This window comes from Panthera pardus, unplaced genomic scaffold (assembly GCF_024362965.1).
Source record: "Panthera pardus isolate Hobbes unplaced genomic scaffold, ASM2436296v1 HiC_scaffold_16, whole genome shotgun sequence".
Taxonomy (NCBI): Eukaryota; Metazoa; Chordata; class Mammalia; order Carnivora; family Felidae; genus Panthera; species Panthera pardus.
Window position 1 is genome coordinate 47,205,811 of NW_026526721.1, and position 18,053 is coordinate 47,223,863.

Sequence of the window (18,053 nt, forward strand, 5' to 3'; positions counted from 1 at the left end):
ATGATCATGAATGCTTGTGCACGTTTCCTAAGAGCAAACTATACAAACACAGGCGCCCAAACACAGACACACAAACGAAAACATACCCACGTGCTGATTTTTTTTCCCGCTGCACAAGTTCTTTGAAACGGAACAGGGAAAAATTGTCTTAGCATCCTGTTTCACACTTTCGTCAATAGATTTTCAAGAGGGGGAAAAAAAAAAGAAAGAAAAAAAAACTAAGAAAGTTTTTTTTAAGTTATTTAAAAAGATAATAATCTATTTTGGAGTTATGTGCTTTCTTGTCTTTATGCTTTTCTGAGGGTGAGTTACCAGACAGATCTTGCCCATCAGTACTTGTGTGGAAACTGCGACAAGATGGGCGGGGAGGCCTGCCCTGGGGAGGCGGGGCGGTGTGTGACGTCATCGCCACGGGGCGGAGGCGACGGTGTCTGAAGAGACTCGGCGCGTGCTGCCAACGCTGGCCTCCCGGCTTGGAAGCTGCTAGAAGACCAGACGCTGTCCGCTTTCCCTTGGTGGTCCACCCACACCTAGTCCCGCCTGAAGATGGCAGACGATCTTGGAGACGAGTGGTGGGAGAACCAGCCTGCAGGAGCAGCCAGCAGCCCAGGTACCCGCTCTGCCCACCCTGCTGCGGGGCCTCCTCTGAGCTCCCTCCGCCCCACCCCAAGTGCTTCGATAAGCCTCTGCCCCCGTCCGCCTCTGGCGGTCAAAGCGTTTGTCCCCGCGGTGAGGTGCCTACCTGTGGGAGTGCAGGAGCACCGCAGAGGAAGTGGTGCGAGAGCTTTATTACAACGTGAAGCCGTGTGACATTAACTCAGTTCTGCCCGCCAGTCAGGAAGGAAGGACCTTTTTCCCAAGCTCTTCCTTTTACATATTTAACACATAAGAGATTTTTCGTGAATACAGGGAGTTTGGGTGTATTGGTTAAGGGTAACTCCTAGATTCAGACTGCTTCTGTTCAAATCGCAACTCTAGCTCTCTTAGACTGTTTTGTCTCCTTTTCCTCATCTGTACGTGAAGGATAATAATGCTAATTGCAAAGATTGTTGTGAAGATTAAATAAAGATAATACAAATGGTGCACTTTAGCGCAGTACTTGGCACCTAATATGTGCGAGGTAAATATATACTGTGTTTTTTCTTGCTATCATCATCATGTTATTTGGACTGTTAGACCCTGAAGGAGGTTTAGATAGAGATCATCCTGTGAACTCAACCATTTTATAGAAGAGGAACATGAGACCTAAAGATGTCAGGTTACTGACTGCACTTTTCAGATTCCATAAGGGTTAATATACAGTTACCTTTTTTAATCATTCTCCAAAGTCTGCCTCTCTTCTCTACTAGATTCTAAGATTTTTTAGGACAAAACCAAAATCTGATTCATGTGTACAGTCCACTGGGCAGTGTACATGATTGACACTTGATCCATATATGCTGCAAATATTAATTTTGAAATTATGTGTTGTGAAATATCCATTAAAAAATGCAAAGTTCTACAGCATTGTTTCCAGAAGGGCATCCCTCAGGTACAGACTGAGCAGATGTCATTCTTAAAAAGGTAGCCAGTGTAATACTTCATTAAACTTTCTCTTTTGCAACTTGTTTCTAGGAAATATCATTCTGTGCTTAAAGGTACAAACACTCTTCTTTGCAGGCTGTAGTGTTCCATATTTACTTTAATAACCCTTCCCCCCACCCCCTCAACTGAGGCGTTTAAAGCTATATTTTATGGTGTGATTTAAGTATAGAGGTCTGTTAAGAAATTGAATTCCTTTTGAGTGGTGAAGGGGATCCTATTTCTTGGTTCTAGCCTTGCCTCTTGCCCCTTACCAGCTGTATGTCTCTCAAGTTAGTCACCCTTTAGAAGGAAAGAAATTAATGTGTATTGAGTGTTTATTATGTGCCAGATATTTTCATAAATACAAATTAATTTAATCTTCATAATATGCTTAAAAGATAAGTGTTACTTTCAATTTTATGGATGAGAATCTAAGAAAAGTTCAGTAATGTTCTTGGAAACATACAGCAAGGAAGAGGTCTGGGATGAAGTTATGCAAGTGTGCCTGAGTTTCCAAGTCACACTTTATCCCCTATTACTATGTGGCTTTGCCGAGCCTCAGTATCATGATATGTAAATTGAGGGGTCCTTAGAGATCATGTTTTTAAGGGTTTTAATCAACCAACAGTTGTAAACATTGGATCTAGTTAGAATTATAAAGTGCTGCAGCCTCCGTCATCTAGGTTGCCAGAATTCCCATCAAGGTAGTAAGTTAGAATCACCCTGCACCTCAGATTCCTTCTAGTTGTATGATTAAGGTTTGAAAATTGTTGACTTGAAGCGTTTCAGGGGCATTTGCTTAGTTAACTGCTTTTAAGCATAGTGAGCATTTAAGCTTCCTTGAGATCTGCTTGATTTTTTACTGGTGATTTGCCTAAGTAATCTGTATTGTATTTCTAAATCAGAAGAAATCACAACTGAACCAACTCAGATTTCCTTATTCTACTACATTAATGGTGTCATCCTAAAATGTGTGAACTATATTTTGTTTTGAAGGTCAAAGGGGAAATAGTGCCTTAAGTCAGAGAAAGGAAAGATAGTTGCAATGATGCCTTTATTCCGTTGTGTGCTCTGCTACTTGCTTATAAAAGTAAACCTATTTCCTTATGATCTGTTTTCCATTCACACTGTGGTAGCAAGAAGCATTTAGTCATTCACTCAATAATCTACATCTAGAACAAAAGCTCAACATTCACAGACATGAATTCTTATTTATGCATGTTTTCCAAGAGCCAACTATGCAGATTCCCAAACACTGACACACACTGTGGATGACATCTGTCTAACATATCCAGTTATCTGCTTATTGTCTAAGGAAATCTACTATTTTTGCTGGTCTCATGTCTTCTTAGATGTGGTAAGTGAGAGGCTTTTACTGAAGCTCTCGATCTGTTTATCACCCTTTTTGCATACATCTTAAGGCCTATTCAGGACCTTTTTGCTAGAATCCTGCATTGCACTGGAGACCAGCATGGGACCTAGCACCTGGTGTTAGGGAGATGTTAGCTGAATAAGTGCACACATGCCTGCTGGATGCTATAGAGTTCTTAGTGATCATGTATATAGATAGACGTATAGTTTCTCACCCAGTTAAACATTTTTGAGAACAACAGGCCATGCTATTAGAATTTTGCTGGGACTGTCCTAGTCCACCTGGGATGTCATCCTTTTGACATTATTGTTGGTGGTTGGAGTCATGGTCCAGAATAAGACAACCGAGAATTGCCTCTGCTGCAGAGTGTGCAGCCAGTCTGCTTCACACAACAGAACCTAAGAGTCATCTAATGGCATCTGACATTTCATTTTATTTCCTTGTACTTATTTCCTTCCTTCCTGTCCACCTTAAGAAATTATTTGAAGTGATTTATAGTATACAGTACATGTATTAGAATCATAATTTCCAAACATTAATGCTAAAGTGAACAGGTAAAACGCCTGAGGTTTCATGTAGTTGACCAAACTGCACTTTCTCAGTATGAAGCTGAAAACTGAGAATGTCATTCCCAGCATGGATCTGGGACTCAAGGAGCAGAGCCAAGAGTTTCTGCAGTTGGAATTGGTCATGTGATTGTTCAATTACTGAAGGGAACATTGATCGTTTTCCCTTTTTATCCCCAAAACTTGCCTATTAAATTACCAAGTCAAGTGTCCAGCAGGCATCTCAGTATACGAGTCTGGAGCTCCTGGGTTGGGTCAGGTCTAGAGTTAGAGATTTAGGAATGACTGGCACATGTATAGCTACTTTTAAAGAGGATATTTTAGCAATTTTCCAAATTCTCAGCCCCTATTTTTTTGAGGAGTGCTTTTCATATGCTTCCCTAGCTCATTCTGAATCTTCAGTGCTACTTTTTACCAAGCATCTAACTAGAAAACTCAAGTGTAAACACACTTCTATATACAGTATAGGGAGACTATAGATAATAATACTAACTTAATTTGTTGAGTGGTTTTTATGTGCCAGATACTGTGTTGACTGCTTTATGTGTACTAGCTCATTTAATCTTCACATGTATACAATGATGTAGTTACTATTATCCCTGTTTTATAGGTGAGGAAATTGAGGCACTAGGTGGTTAAGTGGTTTCTCCAATGTTGTTTATTTAGTTGGTTAAGTTGGAAGGCTGTGATTCATAGGCAGGCAATCTGAAACCAGTCTGTGCACTTAAATTTCTTATAATTATTCTAATTATCAGTGGTAAGAATCTCATCTCTAAAATAACAATCCTTTATCAATTACAAGAGGCTCATAGTTTACAAACCCTTTAGTTTATATGCATCATTATCAAATTGTGTCTATTAACTCCTACTCTCCCAAAGTTTATTCTTTTAAAGAACATTGACTTCTCAGAGATACAGATAAGTAGGTTGTATCATTGGGCTTTGAGAACAATCTTTGCCAGGAAGTCTAACTTGATCCTAGAGCTCAAGACTCACACACCTGGCTGTCTTCTTCAAGTCTTTGCTTATTTAATAGCAATGTCAAATGAAAATGAGAGCCATCTACTGAATTAGTTGCTTTTTCTTCAGACTTCTCTCTCAGTAAATTAAATTACCAGTTACCCAATTTCACAAACAAAAGCCTAGAATATCCTGATTTATTCATTTATTTTTTTCTTTCACCCCTCATGTCTGATCTATCAAGTCTTGTCTTTGCCTCTAAGACATCATAAATCCCTTTTTTTCCATTTTTCTCCTAACTCCCTCAGAATACATGTTATCTATGGTCATCATGCGCCTTAACCACTGCAATAAACTAACAGGGCTCCCAGTTCTGTCTTGTCCTTCTATGGACTGTTCTGTAATTCGCGGCCAGAGTGACCAGAGTGATCAGATCTCATTCCTGCCTAAACCCTCCACTGGCTTCCCTCTGACCCACACAATACAACCCAGGTTACGTACATGACTGGTATCTGCCAAGATATTCTACTACTTACTCCCCTCTAGTTTGTGCTCTTCTACCCACACCAGCCTTTATTTTGTGCCTCAGTAGGCCAAGCTCATTCTGTCTTGGCTCTTTGCAATAGCTATTCCTTTTTCTTTCTTCCTGTATTTCTGATGACTGGCCTTTTCTTAGAACATTAAGACCTCAGTTCAGACATCACCAAAAGAGAAACATTTCCTGGTCAGCCAGTCTAAAATAGCCATCTAGTTGTTCTATTACATTATCATGTTATGGTAATTCTCAGCAGAGCACTTACCACCAACTATTATTTTCCTTGTTAAATTATTACATTTGTTAGTATATTACATTTTCTTATTAAATTATTACATTCTGGTGTGATCCCACACTAGAATATGAGCTCCCTGTGAGCAGGGATTTGTTTACCTTGTTCTTTGCTGTATCCTCAGTGCCTACATTAGTATCTGGGTCCTAGAGTAGTATCTGGGTCCTGGTACCAGTAGTATCTGGTGCCTAGAGTAGCACTCATTTCATAGCCACATCTTGAAGACCTCAGCACGGGAGTTCCACATCTAAAGAAATTTAATCCACTGGAAGAATTATCAAAATCTTGCCCAGGCGTTTGACAGATTTGGTAGATTCTAGTTCTCTCTTTCTGAAAACACATTGAAAATCCTTGTGTATAGCCGTGTCTACTAACCTTTTATTCTAATCATATTTGTATTTAGTTTTATAAATTTTGTTTTGAAAGGAGAAAACAGAATTTTGCTTTATAATCTGATAATTTCAGGGCACTTGGGTGGCTCAGTCAATTAAGTCTGACCCTTGATTTTGGCTCAGGTCATGATCTCGTGGTTTTGTGAGTTCAAGCCCCATGTCAAGCTCTGTGCACTGACAGTGTGGAGACTGCTTGAGATTCACCTTTTCTCTCTGCCACTCCTCCTCTCATGCTCTGTCTCTCTCAAAATAAATAAACAAACTTAAAAAGTAACAATAAACTGATAATTCCTTTTGTTACCTAGAATCAATGTGACTGTTCATTTTGTTTGAGAATGCTGAAACTAGCATTGTAATTTTTGTTGTTGTATTACCATTTTATAGCATTGCCTTCAAATCATTGCTTTATCTGTGAATTCCTCCAAGAGATGAAGAAGTAGGGGAACACCTTGGATCTTTTAAACCTGAATAATTCAAGTGTTTGATTTTTTTTTTTCTTCTTCTCACACTGAAGTTAGACCTTTACAGTATTGATTTTATCTATAAGCAGCCATGCAGAGTAGATGTTGTAAAACATTGCTTCCACATGTAGAATTTAGACTTGGAATAATTGCAGTAGATTTTGATAACACACAACAGAGAATCAATGTCAAAATCATTTATTGAGCTCTCATGCTTGGCCCTATTTTAGACACTGTGGTGGAATTAGAGGGTAAAACATCTGCTTACATTATGGAATTTATACATTGATATGGTTCAACCAAAATACAAGTGTTATTATTTTAAGACAAATGTTCAAGGGCAAAAAACAGGGACAGGATACATTTTAAAAGCTGAGAGGAAGGAAAGAGAAGAGAGCATGTGCTACATTAACAATCAATGTTCTGTACTTAAAGATTATATAACAAATGGACCCACAGAGAACCTTCATGGGCTAGTTTTACTTTACTGTATACAATTTCCATGGTTCTTACAAGTGATTAAACAAGTGGTTCTTGACAACAATTGTGAGCATTTAAAGATACAAATTTATACATCTTTCTCCAATTACATGCATAGTAGTTCTATAATTTTGCAAACTATCTCTGAATCTCTTGAAAAATACCAGGAATTTGGAAGGCCTAAAAATACTTCCATTTCCCCTCTCAGATTCAAAACAACACCGTAAAGTATTTTGTGGCACAAATCCTTTGACCTGTTCTTATCTTATGTTCTTTAGTTGAACACTGTAATGCATTCATAGATTTTATACATTTTACTAAATATCACAAACAGCTTGAAATATAGTTTCCCTATTTTCATCAGCTTTCACAGAATTCTTAATTGAATTCTTAAATTACTAGTATTTCTTTTAAAAATTAGTTGATTAAATTATTTAAGCTCTTATTGAGTTCCTTGCTAGTTTAAATCACACTAGACCAGAGGTCAGAAACCCTCTTTGTAAAAAGCCAGATTGTAAATATTTTAGGCTTTGCTGTGCAGTCACTGTCACAACTACTCAACTCTGCCATTGTAGCATAAAAGCAGTCATACATAATAAATATGTAAACAGATGAGTGTGGCTGTGTTCCAGTAAAACTTTATCTATGGACAATGAAATTTGAATTTCACGTAATTTTCACGTCTTGTAAAATATTCATCTTCTTCTTCTTTTTTTTTTTTTTTACTATTTGAAAATGTAAAAACTATTCTTAACTTGCAGGGCATACATAAACAGATGTTTATGGCCACATTTGACTTGTGGGCTGCAGTTTGCATACCCCTGCCCCAAATTCAGTGTCAGAACCTGAGTTGTATGTCACATGTTCCTTAAAATAGGAATTTGAAACATATTCCAGAGAGGATTGCATTTTACATCAGTTACTCCATTACTTAGTCCATTATTATCAGTCATATATTAGATTAGTCACATTCTTATTAAAACAGATACTATATTCCAAATAATTAAAAGGGAATTAGTTCAGAAATCACTGAAGCTAAACAAATGAAGGGCTGAGGAAGGACTCCAGCACAAAAGTTTCAGGTTATTAAAATTCTTGTTACAAATTGGATTTGTTTTTATTCACTTCGGTTTTTATCTGCTTTCTTTTAAAAATTTAACTTAAAATTTATATTAGGATACATTCTTTTATTTTTATTGTTTTTCAGAGGGTCCACATTTCTGCAGAAATAGGATTATGTTCAGGAGACAAGATTCTTCATGTTTCAGTTGTGTTACAGATCAAACACCATTTTGTTGAACTCCAAATAGTATTCCCAGTTGTAAGCTGCTTATGCATTTTTATTGTGTCACGTATTGCTGTAAAATAAGCACGGTTTGGGGTGCCTGGGTGGCTCAGTCAGTTAGTGTCTGACTTCAGCTCAGGTCATGATCTCGCATTTCATGAGTTCGAGCCCCCCATCAGGCTCTGTGCTGACAGCTTGGAGCCTGGAGCCTGCTTCGGATTCTGTGTCTCCCTCTCCCTCTCTTTCTGCCCCTCCATCGTTCACGCTCTGTCCCTCGCTCTCTCAAAAATAAATAAACATAAAAAAAAATTTTTTTTAATTAGCTTGGTTTTCGGTTTGTGATCCTTTTGTTGAAATAGACTTTGTTATTTTAAAGACTTTTGTCTTAATTGGATTAGAACTGTTACCATTTAAATACAGGATTCTAGTGCTTGCCATAGAAGTGTCACTATTTTCCAACTCTTTTTTAGTACTTTGTACAGTATCTTGTCTTTCTTTTCTTGCTTCTCTTTAATTTATGGCAGGTTGGCATGGCACTTTAAGGAGTCTCCTAACCTAGGAGAAAACCATTTAGAAATATCCAACATGCAACATATTTTGTGCTCCTCTACAAGGTAAAAACGTTCCCAGGGTCTTTTGCTTTTCTGGGAATATTTCTGGTGCTTGTTTTTCCTGTTTTATGCTTCTTTTCAATCTGTTCAGTTTCAATCTGTTTTTTTATTTCCTTTAGCATAATTATCAGTATTGAATGTCACCTGGCATAATTGCTTTTCCAGACCCTATCATATACCATTATCATCTCTTAGCACATTTTCTCACTTATATGTTGACTGAATGGCCCTTCTCTCCTTCATTCATTCATTCTCTGTTCACTTAACATTACCTGCATAATGCAGGCATGGCACTAAGCACTCTACACATTTTCCCATTGCAACATCCACCTGTTATTACTCTGCACTTCCTTTTGAACTGTTTCTCTCTTATTTTTATGTTAGAGCTTCATCACCTTCTTTTGTAGTCTACTCCCTTCCACTAGTCTCTTACGGCTTTTCAACTTAGGCTTTTCTGCTTTAGGCTTTTAATTCACCTGACCTCCTCTGCATTCTCCCTCTGCCACTTGCCTGCTGGGACTGCTGCACATCATCTCTCTCTCTAGCTTGCATAGCTCAATGCTACCCAAATTTCCTGTTCCTCCTCATTGAAATTGGAGTGGGCCAGGGGTGTTTGTACAGTGACATGAGCACATTGAAGCAGGCTTGGCTGGATGAGTGTGGAGAATGGTAGTTCCTTTGCTCCTGCTTTCCTGGCTCCATCTCAGGATAGAAGGTTAAAGCGCTGTCCTTCAGGATTTCTTCCAGGATCATGTCTCCAGTTCTTGGTGCAAAATCACAGAGATCCTTGCATCATGCTCTTCATAGAATTTTTTTTCCTGACTGCCGCTTAGTGCAATATACCTCTGTCTCTCATGTCAAAAATGCCTTATTTGTCTGGGCACCTGGGGGCTCAGTCGGTTGAGCTTCCAACTTCAGCTCAATTCATGATCTTGTGGTTCCTGAGTTCGAGCCCCACATCAGGCTCTCTGCTGTCAGTGCAGAGCCTCCTTCGGATCCTCTGTCTCCCTCTCTCTCTGCCCCTCCCCTCTCATTCTAGCTCCCTCTCTGTCTCTCTCAAAAATAAATATTTTTTAAAATGCCTTGTCTTGTAACATTATTGTGTTGCTCTGTCCACACTGAATTATACACACCTTTCTCTTAATTGAGTAAAGAGTTTTAAATGTGATGAAAGAATTACTTTAGCTTACTACTGCCAGGGGAGTGAGTCTCGCCTTGTAGATGACTGGTGGAATTCAACATTCTTAGTTGGACGTATTCATGGGTTATCAGAACTGCAAGGTACCTAAAGAATTATTCAGCTTTTTTGTTTTACATACAAGAAACTCAAGGCCTACAATGATGAATGCCAAGCTCATTGTCAAATGAGTAAAAAATTAGGATTGGAATTTGAGTCTTGCTGAGTTGACTGTGTTTTTCTATAGCACTGATTGGGGAAGTGATGTGATTGAAGAATGTCTGATGGGATGATAAATTGTTGCCTTTTTTTAAACACCCAGGACAGTGATTTGTATCTCCCTAAAAGATCTCAGTATTGGTGACCTTTGACTCTCAAATGTCCTGATTGCTTTAGAAAGCAGAAATGCCGATTTAAAATGGATTTCCTTATAAGTCTTGCAAAGTGATTCTATGGCCGGGCATATATAGAAAGGGCAACTTACTAGAAAAAATGGACAGAAGACTAACTGCCAGTAGTCAAGTGTGTGTATTACACCAGTGATTATCAGGTCCGACACAAAGGATGTATTCAATAGTTACTCATTTTTGTTGTTGCTTTCTTCTTTGTAACTAAGAATTACCACGTTTTTTTCTCCTCCTGGTTGTAAAGAAATCATAGTTCTAGACCTTAAAGTATGATTTTAATTGTGCTGCCATTTTGATGGAAATAATCTGACTTAGTTGAAGCAGATTAGGAATTCTTGCTAGCATATCCTCTTAGCAAAATATCCAGTAAAGTTCTGTGAAATGAAAGAGTTACTTCTGAGTTCACCAGAAAACTTTCGAACCATTCTAATGAAATCAGTCATACCCCATGGTAATGATAAAAGGTCCAACTTTGGAGTGGATTACAAATAGAATGAGGAATTGGAAGAATTTGGGCCATGTACTCCTGTTTGTGTGTATATAAAAATACACACTACTGGTAATACAATCGTAGATGCGCTGCTCTTTTAGGATCCTGTTTACCGGGTCCAGCAACCTGTGAATGCACTATTTGTCATTTTGCCGCTTCACCATTTCTTAGAGAGATGGCCTTTCCTCTTTGGCCTTCATACTGGTAATTTTAGCTTTCCAGATATTTCTGTAGATGGATGTATCCAGACAGTGCATTGGTATGACTTACCTTTTCCCTCCCATGTGGAGGAAAGTGTTAGAGGTGACAGTCCTTATGATGTGTAGCTTCCCACAGCCAGTGTGGTGAATGGACTTATCCATAGGCCCTGGGGGAGCTTTAGGGAAAAGCTTAGTGTTGCCTGTAGATTTTGGTTTGGGGATCCGTGTTGGGATTCTCTGCTTGCATACCTCCTTGATCTTGAATTAAACAGAAGAACAAAAGGTAGTTAATGGTACAGCTGGTGGAGAACCAGACATTGTACAGGACATAGAGTCAGCCTGGGATTTGACTTCTTTGGAAACACTAGATTCTGGGGACACATCAGATTAAAGACTGTCAAGTTGAAGAAAAATATTTACTAAAGCAATTCTGCCAGCATGTGTTGAGTGTGCTGTGTGCAAGGACCTCAATAGTAGATGGTACTAAATATAGAGATAAATTGGTTGTTTCTTGCTTTTTGGCAATCGTAGTGTAGTGGGAGATAAGCAAGAGTAGTGCCCAAATTAATCTCAAAGGGTCATGAGATTGTCAGGGAAATATTAATTTCAACCGACGGGTCTAAGAGAGCTTCATGAAGAAAGTAGCATTTGACTTGAGTCTCTAAAAGCAGGAATGGGAGGGTAATTTTAATAGCAGGAATTTTTAATAGCAGGAATGGGAGGGTATTCTAGAGTAAAGGAATACTTTTGGCACCGGGATGAGAGAATATTTTTGGCAGTGTCACTGAAGTAGGAAATTGGGCCCAGTTGAGAAATGGAGTGACTTCAAATTAGGTTGTATTCGACAGGCAAAATCGGACTGTAGACAGGCCTAGATAGGGAAAATTGTATGTGATTCTACAAACTCTATGTGTTGGGGGAGGGGGGTGGTATGGAGTGGATAGGAAGGACAAAGTCTGGGGGAAGACACATGGTGGAGGTAGAATTGTATTAATATTTGTTCTCTGTTAATATATAAGGAGTGAGGGAAGAGTCACAGATATGTTGAATGATCTTGAGTGGGAGAGTGAGTTGTGGAGTGTGAAAGAGTAAAGGCTTGATTGAGTTCATACTCAGAGATATACTCTTATTTTCATCTATTAGGGAAAAATACTCTTGGATAAAAATACTTGTAAAAAAGATGGGAAAAATATCTCAGCTAACTGTAGTTCTCCCATTGTAATCCATATTTGGTGATGATGATTATTTTCTCCCTCTTTGGTTGCATCATCCTTTCTTTACTATGAGCTGAAAAATATAAATCTTTTAGGGATGCCTGGGTGGCTCAGTTGGTTAAGCGTACGACTTCACTCAGGTCATGATCGCATGGTTTGTGAGTTCAAACACCGCATCAGGCTTTCTGCTGTCAGCACAAACCTCATTTCAGATCCTCTGTCCCAGTCTCTCTCTGCCCCTTGCTTGCTCATGCACACTGTCTCTCTCTCTCTCTGTCTCTCTCAAAATAAATAAATATTTTTAAAAGTTAAAAAAATATATAAATCTTTTAAAATGCATTGCGGTTTCATCATAGATTTCTAATACTGATTGTATGGGAATCCTTCTTATATTGTTTTCCATTCTATAGAAATTTGTTTCCATGTTTTTATTATACTGGTAAAATACAGTAAAGTCTTTTTGTTTTGTATAAACACTTGAAATGCCATCTAACTTTTATAGCAACCATATTTAGATTTTCAAATAAACATTACATGGACTTAGCTAAAAATATGAATCCTTCAATTAAGCATAACTATATGGTGAATATGCTTCATATGCTTTCTTTTGGTACATTTAGTCAATCTTCTGTATGCCTAGCTGCTAGAAGAGTTTTTGCACCTTAGTGTTCTTACTAACATTTAAAAAAAATTACTTTTATGTTTTTTTAAGTTTATATATTTATTTTGAGAGAGAGCGAGCACACGAGAGAGTGCACAAGAAGTGGTGGAGCAGAAAGAGAAGGAGAGAATCCCAAGCAGGCTCTGCTCTGTCATTGCAGAGCCCGATGCCAGCCTTGATCCCATAAACCGGGAGATCATGACTTAAGCTGAAGTCAAGAGTCAGACACTTAAGCAACTTTGCCACCCAGGTGCCCCATCTTATTGACATTTTTTTGATACTTAATCCTAAACATAGCAAAGATATGCTAATACTCTGATATCACTCTCCTCATTTTGTAAATGGTATTCGTATTCCTTCCTTTCATCCTGTCCTCATGGTCTCTGGTGCCAGAATACTCACTCAATATTTTTACCTCTCAAATAGGCAGAATCTTTTTTGTTTGTTTGTTTGTTTTTTAAATAATAAAACTCAGTGCCCAGTAAGGATTTGGTGAGATGGGTGGCCTCAGCAATGACTGGGATAGTAGTTTGGTAGCATGTATCAAGATCCCTAAAACTCACATCCTGTGACTCACTCATTTTATTGCTAGGAATCTTTTCTAGGAAATAATCAGAGATGAATTACAGATGCATTATAAATAGCAAGGCTATTCATTTGTGCATTATTTATAACAAAAGTTTACACTATTTATTACATTATAATCATGTGAAAGTATTATACTATCTTTAAATAATGATGCTTTTGAAGATATAGGAAAATGTTTATTCAGAAATGTTAAAAACAGGATTAACGTGGGGGAATAGGTTCTACTTACATACATAAGTAGAACTTTTCTAATCCAGAAAAAAGGCTTAGAAAAAAGTTTAGGGCGGAAAGCTGCCACCAAGGGGCAAAAGCTCTTGGGGTTAGCTAGCAAATTATTGTAATGGGATCACAAGTAACTTGTTATATCACCTGCAGGAAATTACTTTCCATCTGATGCCATTATACTATTGTACTTAGATCACAACCTCCACTTGCCCCTTAGACCCTTTGCTTATTACGCAAGTTAATGAGTACTGTCTGATTGTTTTCTCCATGTTCACATGTGTAAGATCTTGTTTTCTTTATGTTCACCACATAGGTAATATCTTTTGAGCTCAATAAATAAGGACATGAAAAACCCTTGTTCGTGGCTCTTATCTCCTCCCAGACATTAGCCTCTCTCATATTCAATTCTGCATCCACTGTCTTGCTAGACAAGAGAGAACTCCAGACTCATAGTTTCCGACAGATTAAAAACTATATACATGTTTGAACTCTGTATGTTTGAAGAGAAAATACTAGGAGAAAATATACCAGTGCTGTTAGGGGGTAATTCTGGTTAGTGGAGTTATAGGTGCTTTTTATTTTTCTTCTATTTTCTGTATTCTCTACGTTTTCTATAATAAGTGTGCAACTAGGAAAAAACAACACCAAGTTATATTAAGAGATAAAAAAGGAAGGAAACACTTCAGAAATCAGAATACTATGTGAACATCAACCATATTGTCCAAACCATGAACAAGCAGTGGCAGCTGCAACTGAAATGAGTGATGGACTAATTCAAGTTGGCTGATCTTGTTGCCATAGCATTAATAGTCTTTCCAAGATAGGTTTCTGTGATATCCTTTAGCTTTGTCAAGATTTAGATTGGTTCTCCTACTTAGTGTACAAAAATCTATGTTGGAATCCCATTTAAATTGTTGATTCCTGGGCCTTACCCCTAGAAATTGTAATTCATTTGTCTGTTGATGTGCCCAGACATCCACATTTTTTAAAATTATTTATTTATTTTGAGAGAATGAGAGAGTGTGTGCTTTTGTGCACGTGCATGCAGGCTCATGAATAGGGGGAGGGGCAAAGAGGGAGAGAGAGAATCCCAAGCAGGCTTTGCAGTGTGAGCTCAGAGCCCCATGCGGGGCTGCATCTGATGAACTGTGAGATCATGACCTGAGCCAAAATCAAGAGTTGGATGCTTAACCAACTGAGCCACCCAGGTGCCCCCAGACATCCACATTTTTAGTACACTCTCAGTGATTCATCTGATGCAGGTGGTCAGCCTGCTACACTTTGAAAAACACTGCCATAGTTGAACCTCCTTTAGAAGTAAGCTTTAAGTTTTAGGGTGCCTTGCTGGCTTGCTCAGTGGAGCATGTGACTCTTGATCTCAGGGTTGTAAGTTTGAGCCCCTCATTGGGTATCAATAGAGATTACTTAAAAATAAAAAAAGAAGTTTTTTTTTCACTGGAACCCTGTCTTGCCTGGGTGTGGGAAGTTCAACACTGTGAAGGGCCAGGGCTTCATGGCCCCAGCATTTTCTAGGTGTTCATCAAAACCACCTGTAGGGTTCTTTTTAAAACACTGCAGATGTCTGCATCCCATTTTAGAACCTCCTGACTCCGATTGTCTAGGAGTAGGGTATGGGCATGTGAATTTTTAATGAGCACCACAGATTACTTAGAACTTAAATGTACCTGATAAACCAATTGGTATGGAACACAATATGGTACAGCTTCTTTTAAGCTATACTGGTATGCTTTGGTGAAGACAATGTGGCTTGGGATGATGGTCATTGTAGGCTTAGTTGCTGGAAAGTTACTGGGTTCCCATTGTTTCTAGGCCATGAATAGTGCGAGTTAATTTTGTTTTCTTAATAACTTAAATAACTCTCATTTTCACTACATAGTTTTTACCTCTAGATGGCAGCAAAGGATAGTTATTTTATTAGAACAGTCCTAGATGTAATAACCAAATCTTTAAAAAATGATGCTGTGGGTTTTTTTCCCTCCATATGAATTTTATTCTTGGATGTATTTCAGTAAATGAGGTATGGAACTTCAAAATGTGTCATCTCTTGGATAATTTTTATAGAACATTATGTCAAATAGTTCCAAGAAAGTTTTATCCAAATTTGGAGTGCATATTGCAAGAGGAATCCATGCATATGTCTGTTTTAAGACCACACAGTGAACATTCTACTCAGAGTTGTAGGCTCCTGGGTTTCATCAGAAAGCAGATGTCTTGGAGGAGATTAAGCAAGTTGGAAAACTCATTCACAGAAGAAAAGATGTTTTAATGTTTTAACTCAGTTCAACATGGAGATTGGGATTTGGAATAGATTACAGGTCTGAAGGATGCCAAGTTCAGTAAGGCAGCGGCATTGGTTTTATCTAGGGAGCAGTAGAAAGAAAAGGAGTATATGTGTGGAATGTATTCACTAAATTCTTAAAATGTTGGCTTATTTGGTCCATGATTTCTTAAAAGAAACCAAGTGGTCTACAAGACACCCTAGTTTCAGTAAGTCATCAAATGGCAGTGAGACTTTGTGACCAAAGGAAGTACAGAAAGGTGAAAATATTTTCTTTTATTTGAAGTCATAATTCAATAGCCCAATTTCTACCTGATCCTTGTGCTTTTTCATATTATCATAGAGGGCAAACATCTAAAAGTATACCAGGTCAGAATCAGCATTTATGGGGGAGCTATTAGATCCTTGTTAGACAGCTGGAGTCAGGATGTTTCCCTTTCTCTAAATGAAATTCTTTTGTAAGTGCTTTGAACTTTTTGGTGTTGCATTGGCAACATATTGTCTAAGAAAGCAGTGTTGTCTCAGGAGTGTTCCTGACTACAAGGACTGCAGACCTCTCATTACACCTTTAGCTGTGGAGGTTGAAAGGATGAAGGCTCCCAGAGACTTCCTATCATTTGTGGTTTTTGGGGTGACGCAGTGAGGGGCAGATTCAGGGCTGCCTGACTCCCTTGGGGACCCAGCTGTGTTATCAGAATGACAATATTTAGTATTTTGGTTTTTATCTCTTTTTAATGGGAAAGGACACAAGTATTTATGATATATGTGGTGATGAAAGGGAGGAAATGATAAACTAGAAAAAACATCTTTGAAATATTATTGCCTTTGTGTGTGTGTGTGTGTGTGTGTGTGTGTGTGTGTGTGTGTGTGTTTTGTATTGTTTGGTAAATCACTACTAATTTGTATAAAGAAAAAAAGTGGAAATAATAGATAATGAATATGGCAGATAGCCCAGAGTTTCATATGCTGCTTTGGCTTTTTTTTTTTTTCTTGACTTTCTCCGAACTTTCTCATTATGCAATAAAACTTTATCACTAAACATTTTACAGTTTTATATGGTAAGAGGTCTTTCAAAAGGAAATTCTGCAGTTGGATTAGCTCATTCCTGTTAACCTCCTGCAAGAGAGCACTTGGTTTTAAATAGAGTTGCAGCACTATGATTTACGTTAAAGAGTTGTCCGATTTCTGAGGAAGTTGGAGGAAATTGATGCCTTTATTTTATAATGTAACATGGTTTGTGGTTGTACCTAGTCACATCCCAATCTCTCTGTGGTAATTACACCATGGGCAGTGAGGGAGTCTGAGAATAAACATTGAAATATAGTTTTCAAAAATCCTTCCTAACCCAGTTGCTTCCATTTGGTGCCCAGACACATAGCATCTCATGTAGAAATAGTATGCTAAAATAAATACACTAACCTTGAACTTTTGTCTTCTTTGTTTGTCCCCTTTGTTGTTGTTGTTGTTGTTGTTTTAAGATTTTATTTTTAAGTAACCTCTATACCCAACATGGGGCTTGAACTTAGAGCCCCAAGATCAAGAGTTGCACACTCCATCAACTGATCCAGCCAGGCACATGTCCCCTTTCTTGTTATTCATTGTCAGATTTTTTACCTCAGATATTTTTTTCTTTTTTGGTACTCTTCCCACTCTCTCCTCCTCATATCTTCATTTGCAACCATTTAAGGTTTTTTTTGATCATTCACAGGCTGACAGTTTACAACAGCCTTGGGTTAGTGGCTAGAGCAGAGGCTCTGGTGCCAGATAGACTTGGGATTGCATTCCATTTCTGGCATCAACTAGCTGTGTGTCCTCAGGCAAGACTTCAGACTTGCAGACTTCAGCTTCCTCATCTGTAATCCTTATCTGGAGATTAGAGTACCTACTTGCACGTTCTTGGGGGGGGGGGGGCGGGCGGGGGGAGACCTATGGCACATCAAAGTTCCAGATAAGTGTTTGCTGTTAACAATGTTAATGTTATGAAGTTTGTCTTCTTCCTTATATCTCTTAAGATGCCTATTTCTTGATAATCATCATAACTTATTTTCTTTGGTTATTTTAACTTTCTTACTTTTCTGCTTTACCCCTTGTTTTCCCCCTCTCTAATTAATTATTGGAGACATGTTCCCAAACATAGGAGTTGAGGAAGCTGACAAGCAATGATGTTTACTGGGCCATGTTTCTAACCAATCTGACCCACAATTGTCCCTTCACACAATCTGCCCCTTCACACATTCTTTTCCTTCTTTATCCTACTTGGTGTGATTGTTATGAG

At 38.3% G+C, this 18,053-nt stretch overlaps 2 protein-coding genes across 5 annotated transcripts in view; one reads left to right on the forward strand and one right to left on the reverse strand.

Annotated features, from left to right (window-relative positions):
• Positions 1-402: 402 nt before the first annotated feature.
• The window catches only part of CMSS1 (cms1 ribosomal small subunit homolog), a 379,579-nt gene continuing 361,928 nt past the window's right edge, over positions 403-18,053 (forward strand). For all 3 annotated transcript variants that reach the window (XM_053903253.1, XM_053903254.1, XM_019448161.1), the window contains exon 1: positions 403-610. In XM_053903253.1, coding sequence (XP_053759228.1) covers positions 547-610 — 64 coding nt within the window. In that variant the 5' untranslated portion in view covers positions 403-546. The remainder of the gene's footprint in view (positions 611-18,053) is intronic.
• The window catches only part of FILIP1L (filamin A interacting protein 1 like), a 301,368-nt gene continuing 289,638 nt past the window's right edge, over positions 6,324-18,053 (reverse strand). For both annotated transcript variants that reach the window (XM_019448154.2, XM_019448157.2), the window contains one exon: positions 6,324-11,049. In XM_019448154.2, the coding sequence (XP_019303699.1) occupies positions 10,858-11,049 (192 nt within the window). In that variant the 3' untranslated portion in view covers positions 6,324-10,857. The remainder of the gene's footprint in view (positions 11,050-18,053) is intronic.